We start from the raw sequence: 10,805 nt of genomic DNA on the forward strand, positions 1-10,805 counted from the left end.
AAATAACATAATAATTCTCCAGCCATGCGGGCCAACTCGCACGGGTCGCGGGCTAGGTGGGTTGGCCCACCTTTAGTTTTCAATGATTTTTTTTTAAAGATAATCAAATACTAGTAACTAGTTTTTGTACAAATTTTTTTTTCAGTAGGTCTCGTGATTTTTTTATGGATAAATCTCACAAAATTGATTTATTAAACATCCCACATGACTGTTTGTGTTTTTTTGATATGGTAGCTTTATAAAATTAAATGTGTCACATTTGTTATTTACGACCATATTATTTACTATTTTTTAAAAAACAACAATTTAGAAAAACCTTCAAACTTCGCTAGTTCGCTTCCTTGCTATTTTTTTTATTTTTTTTGATATTTTGGCAATTTTCTAATATATAATATTTAATTCAATTAGATTAACAAAATCCGAATCCACGGCATAACCCCCAAATCCCCAGTTTTGTATCAGATGGCTCAGAACGGCGGCAGCGGAAGGAAGAAGAGGGAGAAGCCCAACGTATTGATTACGGGAACTCCGGGGACGGGTAAAACGACGACGTCTGCGGCTCTGGCGGAGGCGGTCCATTTCAGACACATCAATATCGGGGATTTAGTCAAGGAGAAGAACCTACACGATGGCTGGGACGATCAGTTAGAATGCTATCTCATCAATGAGGACCTTGTAAGATTTTCTAACCTCTTCTTCGATTATTGCATGGAAATCGTTTCGTTTTGGTGGTTTTATTGTCTCTGTAACGCCGTTGTATTCTTAGGCAATGATGTTCGAGCTTAGTTAGCTGGAATTGAGTTCCCTTGTTAGAGGTTGGGAACAATATCTTGGTTAGAACTCAGAATATTCAGAACTGAATTTTCTAGGGCTTTGCTGATACTTTAGAAACTAAAAATCGAAAAATCCTGAAAATTTTAGTGTTTTATGAATCCCAATCAAATTCCTTAAATTACAGAGATTTGAGTCCGAATTCGAAGTTGCTATTCTTAGTTGAAGAGATAATTTACGAAGTCGTGATGGACTTCTGGGGAAGCATGTAAAAAAATGCTTTCTTGGCAGTGAAACCGATGGACTTCTGGGGAAGCATGTAAAAAAATGCTTTCTTGGCAGTGAAACCAATCTTGGTTAAGGCACTGGATAGTTGATGTGCAATGTACTAAAATATACAGCAAATGGATTTAATTTGTAACTAGAGGGAGCTTGCTGCAATTTTTTGTTTAAAGATCTTAAAATGTCTGATACAGGCATTGCAGAAGAGGGTGTTTCATGATTTTTAGCTTAGCTTTTATATGCACATAATATCATGCATGTCGTCAACAGGTATGTGATGAGCTTGAGGATTTGATGGACGAAGGTGGAAACATTGTAGATTACCACGGCTGTGACTTCTTTCCCGAGCGTTGGTTCGACCATGTGGTGGTGCTTCAAACTGAAAACTCTGTCTTGTATGATCGCCTGACTAAAAGGTGTATCACCCATCTCTAGATATGTGCCTTGCTTTTAGTTAAAATTTTCTTATTATTATTTCTATGTTCTTAATCTTGCTCGACTGCTCTGGCAGGGGATATACAGGGCAAAAGCTCTCAAACAATATTGAATGCGAGATCTTTCAAGTATTGTTGGAGGAGGCCAAAGAGAGTTACCCTGAAGGTATTGTGGTGGCACTTAGAAGCGATTCTGTTGATGATATAGAGAAGAACTTGTTGACTTTAACGGATTGGATTCGATCATGGAGCTCCTTGTCCTGATTCCAAAACTGCTTGATTGAATATTTAAGGCTGCTGTTTGGTGCCAAAATGGTAGATGAGACCTAGCATCACGATAGGATCCTCACACTACGAATTTTAATCTGGTTATGTAGAATCAATATATATGTATGGATGTCATGTGTTCTAATGAAATTTGGGCTCTTCAATTTATTATTAGGATATTTACGATTTTCATGCTAGCATGAACTACTCATTTGTGGATTGTTATCTAAATCGCGATGTTGTGGTAGTAGTTAGATTAAGTTAAAATATCGAGCTTTTTCTTTTGACCATTGCCGGTGAAGAACAAAGGTTATGGAATAGTATGTTAGTCCATAAAGCATGCAAATTAATAGTAATTAGTTAAATGCATTAATCATCCAACTAAGTGGTTATAATTATTAAAAAGTTGAAAATTTATACCAACGATCACTAGACGAAAGGAGGTAAACAAGGTTGAGTAAATTTTTCAAATTTGTTGCACATGGCAATCAATGTAAACAAGAAAAAGTGTTCCATTCATAAAAAGGCATGTTGAAGAGAACAATAAGGTAATACTCAAGTAGTCCAGCGCTTTAAAATGGCTAGGGAAATAATGTGGAATATGTATGAATTGGTGAGATTTGTGAACGAGTGAAATGAAATTCGTCGAGGTTGCACGTAAATTAATGAATTTCATTCGAAAGAAAAAATAAAGATTTGAGAGAAAGAACAATTGAAATGACATTCTTATTTGGTGCATTTAAGTTGAGTACATTTAAGACGACTCATGGCGTAACACGTGCATACAAGGCATGTTCATCCGCGTAGTAGCACGGAAATTACAGAAAATTCAAGTGGAGTTTTTTCAATCGTATATGACAATCTTGTGGCTCAATCAACTATACGATTGGACACAGCTAACTACTTTCATGTACGCCCAAAAACATCCCCCTCGGTTTCCTACTCGAGATTTGGTCTTGAATCTGGTCTCACCATAAAACATTTTATAGTTTAACTTCGACATTGAACAATACAAGGCATGGAAATATTTGATAAAAATCAGGGTTAAAAATATGAGAACACTGACAGGGTAAAAATTCATGATTGTTTCTCAGAAAGAAAGTAATCTCTCCACATTCAACAGATCCCGATTGTTCAACTGAAGCTGCAGTTGAAGCATTCCAAGTACTGCAATCTTATCTTTCACAATCTTGAAAATATAAAACAAATGAAATGAGGAAAAAAAACATATTGCCTTCCCTTTATTTTTAGATAAACTGCAGCTGATGTTGAAATTTCACCAGGAGAATAGTTCCAAGAAATGTTATGTGAAGTCGAAATTAATAACCCCAATAATCATTACGAATTTCATCATCGAATTTCTTTTTGAGCTCGGGATGCTTCTCGAAGTATTCATCTGCTGTCATGGTACTAAGTTTCTTCTGTTACACCAAAAACAAAGGTTTGAGAATTCTCCATATGATAGTGTTTTTAAGAGTGAAGAAAATATATAAACATATTGTCCAAAAATCCCAAAAACACGTCTTGATCACCTTCAACTCTTGGACATCTGCAATTTCTTTTTCTAGTCTGTCAGATTCTTTCAGCGATTTCTGCTCAGCCTCTTTCAGTTCTACTATCTGCAGCCCAAGATAACATCAGTATAAGATTCTCCCACAGACATACATACATCAGCAGAACAATAAATTATTTTCCCATTTTCACAATCACGGATTTGAAACTAAGCCATAACTGTTGCATTATATAAATCTCCTGTTCTCAACACAATAATAGCAGATAATGAATACAAAAAGATGGAAAAGATTTGTGATTATTCTCACCAGAGCATCAAATTTAGGTTTGTACTGAGGAGTGACATTGTCAACATACTGCGGGATTTTGATTTCTGCAGAAGGAAAACGAAAATAAGTATTTTAAGTACTGAATGAACAAAGAAATAACAAAAATTAGTTGAACCAAATTCCCAAAAAATTGCTAGGGAACTTTTATGAACAGCTCTAAATGCTTATAAGGAATTGCATCTTCATGATTAATGTCAGAAATTTCTCCAAGCATGTTGAGTCTCTGAACACAACAAGATACTGTAACCAGTCGTGAGAAAATATCCTTAAAATAAATATTTTCACAATTGATTATGTTGCCTTCAATCACTCTACTGTAAATGAGGGATTCTGATGCTCAAATTCAGGGCTCAATTTTCCTGGATAATCTTCCCTTCCTTACTACTCATTGAGGGAACAACATCACTTTCTCCAGATGTCGGTTTAAAACATGTACCTTGAGTCAAATACTCTGGTTTTACGGTCTCAATTTGAGCTCAACCATTAGTCTTCATTGTTAACAATGAAAACCATCCTAGGTTACGTTTTTGTTTCATGGAATACTACCAGAACATTCGATAACATTAACATGTATTAAGATCATGGACATTGTTGATGCTTTAAGGACAAGAAATTCGGTCAAACATGATACCAATTCCACAACATTCAGAAATTCGGTCAAATGATACCAATTGTTCAAGTATTTTCTAGTGGTCAACTGACTGTTGATCATGTAAAGCAGGAGCAATATTAACCGATACGATGACATGAAGAGTGAACAAACATGCAATATCTCCAGGTACATATCAAAGGCAACATCGGCCACATACCATCATAAGCTTGCTTGTAAATATCAACCAAGCGTGAGCCGATGCCTTTCCTGTAATACTCCCAGTCTATGGGTTCTGGTTCCTGCAAATTTTAGAATACAATAAAAAAAAGGTGTGATTTCACAAAGTATGTACCCTAAACATCTTCAAAAGGGAAAAAAGGCAACAGATAATTTGACTGGAAGGGAGAACAGGTAAATGGATAGTCAACACTCAACAGATGAGCTAAATTGCGGGACTAGTATGATTGGTTGAACAACGCAGAGGGTAAAATGCATTGATAATTTTTGTCAGAAAACGATTCCAGGGCAAGGTCTTCCATCCAGATGATTGATGCTCAAACAAAGTTGGGTCTTACATTGGAGTCGATACTAATTCACCGAAATGACTAGAAAAAATTGCGTTATCACAGAATAGCTCTGGATAAGTAGTTATCTGTATTTTCCTTACAAGAGAACAAAAGCAATTTCAATTCACGCTTCTCTTAACAGATAGAGTATACCAGCGGCCTCATAGTCCCAGATCAAAATTGATGTAAACTCATACATATCCAAAATAAGTTGTCCGGCACTGAGGAGCCAATTCAAAATACTAAAAATTAAGATACGGACACAGCTATAGATGAGCATTTTATTCCATTTCATTTTCACAATCCAACCAAAAGGTTATCACCTAAAAGAAATGAATTTGCGTATCAGACGATACCCAATAGGAACAGAAATCGACAAATGTGCTCCACTCCAATCATACACTCCAATCATACAACCAAGCCCAAATCCATCTCGAAAAAAAGAAGAAGGAAGGAATCGAGAACAAAATAATCGACCTGGCTGAACTTTGTCTGGAGCTGGCCGTTGACCTCATCGAAGGCGCGTCGGAGGGTAGAGAACTCCTTGCGAGCTTCGTCGGAGCCCATAAGCTTGGCCATGCCTTCCCAGTCAATGTTCTTGCCTGCTTTGAACGCAACGTCAACTACCTTCTTCCCCGCTCCGCTCATTTTCCTCTCGATCCTGATCGATATTAGGGCTCAGTGACCTGAAATTTGGGGATTTGTTGATGGTGATTCTGAATTCGGAGATTGATGCAATTTACAATGCGGTGTGTTGGGATAATTTGCGGGATTGGATTGGGTTGGGTTGGATTGGACTGGACTGGATATATCGCCCAATATAATACCGGATCCGAATGGAGTGCCCAATAGTTCTGATCCTGAATTCCAAATATTTATTGGGACAAAGTCGTATTCAATTTTTTTTTTATTTTATTTTTTACATGGAGAATAAATATTCAGAATTTATCTAAAAAGAATTAATTAGTTTCAAATTATAAATTTAAATTATTAAACAACAAAGCAGTCACATTTATTTTCTCATTCCAAGTGAAACGAGAGATTTGAAATTTATCTATATATGTTTTTGAGACAAGTTCGATATGATTATAATTTGTTGAAAATTAATATTTTTTATATTTTGAATCACATTGAAGACACATGTCACAAAAATTATCGGTTCGATCTTCTGAGTTTTTTGCTTAAAAATAATTAATAAGAATCTGCAACACGATTTCTTCTTCTCAAGGATTATTTTCATGTTTAGACAATGTCACACATGAATTCTATACAGTACTCACCACCGTGAATAATTTAACTGACATGCTCAGGCTATATGATATCTAATATCTTTGTCATTTTTTATCGATTCATTTATAATTCATGAAAAATATATTCTTTTTTTATATAGGTAGGGGTGGAAAAATAAACTGACATAAAGATTATTCTACGCTAAAGTGCACCTAGTTGCCTGTTTACAAAGTTAAAATAATTATCATAACTTGATAACCGTAATAATTTATAACAAATACAAGATATGGATAGAATCGCAAACGAAGATAAATAAATATTTTTACAAAATTTAAATATGTTTGAGAAGCGATTGGATATGTTAGATATAAATAAATTTCAAATTTATTAAAATAGATATTTATGAATTTGGCAGGTTGAGGATTTAAAAAACTATTGATTTAAACTTTTTTGGTAATAATATAAAGATACTAAAAAAAAGATTTTATGTTAGTTTATAGTAAATAAAAATGGTTTTTTCATCACTTCTAGCTATGTCTTTGTATCAATGTGGCCTTCATATGGTTCGTTTGAAAATCATTGATACAAGGGTCTTTTTCATATTTTTATTATGCCAGCTAAAATATAATTTCTGCCAACTTATATAACATCATTGATACCCGGAGGAGGAAACCACCTCAGCTCATGGATGACCCTAATATAAAAAGAACATCCCTAATCAACCAAAATTGGTTCAGGAGCTCATCTCGTGAGCTCAACCAAGCTCCTCCACCATCACCTCCAGCTTGGGTCGGGAGCTCAGCCGAGCTCCTCCACCATCACCTCCAATTCGGGTCGGGAGCTCAGCTCGGGAGCTCGGGAGCTCAGCCAAGCTCCTCCACCATCACCTCCAGTTCGGGTCGGGAGGTCAGCTCGGGAGCTCGGAAGCTCAGCCAAGCTCCTCCACCATCACCTCCAGCTCGGGTCGGGAGCTCAGCTCGGGAGCTCGGGAGCTTAGCCAAGCTCCTCCACCGTCACCTCCAGCTCGGGTTGGGAGCTCAGCTCGGGAGCTCGGGAGCTCAGCCAAGCCCCTCCACCGTCACCTCCAGCTCGGGTCGGGAGCTCAGCCAAGCTCCTCCACCATCACTTTCAGCTCGAGTCGGGAGCTCTGGAGTTCATCTCAGCCCCGATGTCAGTAGGGAGTTAGCTTAGTAGAGGGGTTGGACAACCTTGATGAGCTAGCTAAGATGTTAGGATCACTGTTCAGGTTGAGTTCAGGGGTTCAGCAATAACTCACTCATCCCTTTTCCATATGACCCCAGGGAGAGCAGCATTATAGCGTCCTCATGATGACAGTTCAGCTCAGATTAAGTGTATTGTTATTTCCTTTGTCAGACAAGATTCGGGCGAGATCTCAGCCTAAATATTCGGGATTGTGATCCCGGGATTCGCGGATTCTTGATAAGAAAGGTAGGTTCTAAATCCGGAGCTCTCTCCTATAAATACCAGGTTCATTTTCATTATTTGGATCCTAATTTTTCACTCGTGTGCACACACCACTCTCTATATTTCGCTATCCTAGCATCTGACTTGAGCGTCGGAGCGGATACGCCGGAACACCTTCCGCCCCCCCCCCCCTCCTTAACACTCTTGATTAGTGGTTTCAGGTCAGCAGCAGTTCGTCTTTTGTTGGAGGAGTTTAATTAGCTCATCCAAGGAGATCACTTTATTGAGGCATATCAATTGGCGCCGTCTGTGGGAATTTCAAGCTAAGGCGTAGATATGGCAGTAAGAGGAAGAGGAAGGGGAAGAGGGAATGTGGCGGACATGACTGTGGATCAGCTCAGTCAGTTCATCACTCAAACGGTGCAAACGGTCATGGGTCAGAATCCACCTCCACCCGTAGGTCAGCCAAACCCAATGGATGCAATGTGGAAAGAGATCAGAAGAATGGGTCGGCAAGTCGGAGGTCGGCCTGGGCCTATACAGAGGGAAAGCCCTTTTGCTCGGGCTATTCTAGATGAAGAACTCCCTGCAAATTTTAAGCAGCCTACTTTAGGGGAGTATGACGGGAGCTCAGATCCGGAGGAGCATTTGGGGAGATTTGAAAATGCAGCCCTGTTGCATAGATATTCAGATGCAATTAAATGCCGGGTCTTCCTCACTACTCTGGTGAGATCAGCTCAGCAATGGTTCAACCTTTTACAGCCTGGTAGCATTCGAAGTTTCAATGACTTCAGCTCAGCTTTTCTACACCAATATGCGAGTAGCAAGAGATATTTGAAGACTCCCTCAGTTTGTTCAATATGAAGCAATCTGAGGTGGAACCGTTGCGGGAGTATGTTCAACGCTTCAATATAGCAGCTCTGGAAGTGCCCGCTGCCACTGCTGATACTTTGGTTAACTCTTTCACTCAAGGGTTGAGAGGAGGAGAGTTTTTCAGATCCTTGGTCAAGAAGCCTCCTTTGACTTATGATGAGCTCCTTAGTTAAGCTGAGAAGTACGTGAATTTGGAGGATGCACAGAGGCAGAGGAGACAGGAAGGAACGTTTGGGAGCAAGTCCAGTGCCAAGGTGGGAGCAAAGGTAGAGGGGAAGACATAAGGATGAAGAAAGAGGGTTGCAGAAGAGATGAACAGGGTCAAAGGACCCTACCCCTATGTACCACTCTCAGTAAGCCTGGAGAAGGCAATGCAAGTATGTGAGGATAGACGAGCACATTTGAGGCCCCGTAATGCTGAGAAAGGCCCGCGGTTACCGCCATCTGACAAGTTTTGCGATTTTCATCAGGAGTATGGGCATATCACCAATGATTGTCAGAGGCTAGGTGAGGAGGTTCAAAGGATCATGTATGATGACCCTCGAATCAGAGCTGAGCTGACTCGAAGGGCAAATCCTCCTCGCCAAGGCCGAGCTCCTCAATGGAGGAATCAGGAAAATGAAGTGAGGGGAAATCAACCTGATCATCAGAGAAGAGCTCCACGAAATGGTCAGGAAGACAGAGTGGAGCAAATTGCAAATCACCCTCATAGGGGCATGATCAATATGATTTCAGGAGGCACTACAGATGGAGATTCAGGAAGGGCTCGCAAAGCTCACGGGCATAGATTAGAAAATTGGGAGGTAAATTCTCAACTCAGCTGTCCTACTGATCCAAACATCAGTTTTGGAAGGGAAGATTTAAAGGATGTGGTGGTTCCTCATAATGATCCCTTATTGGTCACCTTGACCATAGCCAATTATGACGTGGCTCGCATCTTTGTTGATACTGGTAGCTCAGTGAACATTATCTTCAAAGAAACCCTTGACCAAATGAAATTGGAAGGATTTGAGTTGGACCCAATCACCACGGAGTTGTATGGGTTCACAGGTCATGCTTTGCAACCGTTGGGACAAATAGTGCTCCCGTTATCTCTTGGAAATGGAGAGCATAGGGTAACCAAAATGGCCTGCTTCACGGTGGTGGATGCACCATCCTCTTTCAATGGAATATTGGGGCGCTCTGCCCTGAGTGATTTTCGAGCTGTGGCGTCTACCTATCATCAGAAGCCGTTTCGTCGTGGTGTTGTTTCCTGAGTGCCGGGCCAGTTTCATACGACCAGGTGGAGTGGCACAAGATCTGCCTCTTGGTGAAGTTCCCAAGTGGAAGAGAAGTGGGGGTCATTCGGGGTGATCAAAAGGCAGCTCGGTTGTGCTATGTGAATGAGGTAAAGATTGATGCAAATAAGAAGCATAGGGAGGTAGGAATGGTCTCAGTAGGTCGGACACCGAGGGTGTTTGGACAGAAAGTGCTTCTGATGTCTGAAGAAGGTCATGAGAAGGTGGAGTTAAGCCCGGGAGCTCAGGTCGTTAAATTAGCTGCTGATCTCAGCCTGTCGGTGAGGCAAAGCTTGGATATTGTTTTATGTCATTTATTTCTTTGAGAATTTCTTTATTTATTTGCATGTATTATAAACTCGAAAGTAATTTTCGATGGAGCATTAAATTTGAATTATGAGATTCCATAATTAAAAACTTGAATATTGTTTTATGTTATTTATTTCTTAATGATTTAGAATTTCTTATTATACTTACAATCTTTATGCTTTCATGCCGTAATAAACAAAAATATATTTTAATTTCATTAAATATTTTATATCAATTTATATTTTTTTGGTGTTATTGTATTCATATATTATGTTTTTTGTCTGCTTGATGATCCTTCTTTTTTTTTAAAAAAAACCGCTAAACCGCTCGAACCCGCCCGAAACCGTCTCAAACCGCATATTTACATTAACATGAAAAAGCGTAAATAGAAAATACCACCCAAACCGCACCGTGCATAACAATTCAGTTTGAATTTTATGAAAATACCGCCCAAACCGCACCGTGATCACCCCTAGAATAAATAGAGAACAAAGTATTTTAAAAAAATAAATAAAATGAAATTTATTAAATTTTGAATTGAAATGATATGACAGAAAATTAAAAGTGATGAAAAATGCGATATATATATATAATTGGATGGTTAGAATATATAAGGAATATTTTTTTTAAAAAAAAACTATACTAACATGCATTAGTTAGTAAATGATTTTAACTTTAATAAATAGTGATATCCCATGAGTTGGCCCATTAAATGTTTGAGTCTAATGAAAGCTCATAATCAAAGACTAACAGGGGTGTATTCAATCCAAAGATTTAATAACTTTCAGTGACTTTTTTTAATGATAGACTTATATGAAATTGATAAACTTTTGTAGACTCTCACAGATTTCTAAACAAAATTCCATGGATTCCAGTAAAATTCTTGTATGACTTTTGTAGACATTTTTTGACCTTTTCATTTAATTACGTAGAATTCA

The 10,805-nt window shown here is 38.5% G+C and overlaps 3 protein-coding genes across 3 annotated transcripts; 2 read left to right on the plus strand and 1 right to left on the minus strand.

The window, feature by feature from the left end:
* The first annotated feature begins 416 nt into the window (after positions 1 to 416).
* LOC140892514 (adenylate kinase isoenzyme 6 homolog) lies at positions 417 to 1,931 on the plus strand. The gene is made up of 3 exons (XM_073301437.1): positions 417 to 675; positions 1,324 to 1,469; positions 1,565 to 1,931. The coding sequence occupies exons 1-3, from the start codon at positions 463 to 465 to the stop codon at positions 1,749 to 1,751; spliced, it is 546 nt and encodes a 181-aa protein (XP_073157538.1). The 5' UTR covers positions 417 to 462; the 3' UTR covers positions 1,752 to 1,931.
* Positions 1,932 to 2,824: 893 nt separating this feature from the next.
* On the minus strand, positions 2,825 to 5,552 carry LOC140891528 (ATP synthase subunit d, mitochondrial). Its single transcript, XM_073300054.1, has 5 exons — positions 5,231 to 5,552; positions 4,405 to 4,486; positions 3,575 to 3,639; positions 3,287 to 3,373; positions 2,825 to 3,175 (listed from the first exon to the last, which is right to left on the minus strand). Exons 1-5 carry the CDS (start codon positions 5,399 to 5,401, stop codon positions 3,074 to 3,076), a joined length of 507 nt encoding a protein of 168 aa, XP_073156155.1. The 5' UTR covers positions 5,402 to 5,552; the 3' UTR covers positions 2,825 to 3,073.
* Positions 5,553 to 8,592: 3,040 nt separating this feature from the next.
* On the plus strand, positions 8,593 to 9,884 carry LOC140888888 (uncharacterized). Its single transcript, XM_073296593.1, has 2 exons — positions 8,593 to 9,396; positions 9,564 to 9,884. Exons 1-2 carry the CDS (start codon positions 8,593 to 8,595, stop codon positions 9,882 to 9,884), a joined length of 1,125 nt encoding a protein of 374 aa, XP_073152694.1.
* The last annotated feature ends 921 nt before the right edge of the window (positions 9,885 to 10,805 follow it).

Source organism: Henckelia pumila, chromosome 3, assembly GCF_033568475.1.
Source record: "Henckelia pumila isolate YLH828 chromosome 3, ASM3356847v2, whole genome shotgun sequence".
Classification (NCBI taxonomy): domain Eukaryota; kingdom Viridiplantae; phylum Streptophyta; class Magnoliopsida; order Lamiales; family Gesneriaceae; genus Henckelia; species Henckelia pumila.

Excerpts from the sequence above, each read along its gene's own strand:
- LOC140892514 (XM_073301437.1), top strand. The coding sequence starts at position 463 with ATGGCTCAGAACGGCGGCAGCGGAAGGAAGAAGAGGGAGAAGCCCAAC. Across the intron at positions 676-1,323 it reads ATCTCATCAATGAGGACCTT|GTATGTGATGAGCTTGAGGA; the intron begins GTAAGATTTTCT and ends TGTCGTCAACAG. Across the intron at positions 1,470-1,564 it reads TATGATCGCCTGACTAAAAG|GGGATATACAGGGCAAAAGC; the intron begins GTGTATCACCCA and ends CTGCTCTGGCAG.
- LOC140891528 (XM_073300054.1), bottom strand. The coding sequence starts at position 5,401 with ATGAGCGGAGCGGGGAAGAAGGTAGTTGACGTTGCGTTCAAAGCAGGC. Across the intron at positions 3,640-4,404 it reads TTACAAGCAAGCTTATGATG|AAATCAAAATCCCGCAGTAT; the intron begins GTATGTGGCCGA and ends TTCCTTCTGCAG. Across the intron at positions 3,374-3,574 it reads AACCTAAATTTGATGCTCTG|ATAGTAGAACTGAAAGAGGC; the intron begins GTGAGAATAATC and ends CTTGGGCTGCAG.
- LOC140888888 (XM_073296593.1), top strand. The coding sequence starts at position 8,593 with ATGAACAGGGTCAAAGGACCCTACCCCTATGTACCACTCTCAGTAAGC. Across the intron at positions 9,397-9,563 it reads TTGGAAATGGAGAGCATAGG|GTGGAGTGGCACAAGATCTG; the intron begins GTAACCAAAATG and ends TCATACGACCAG.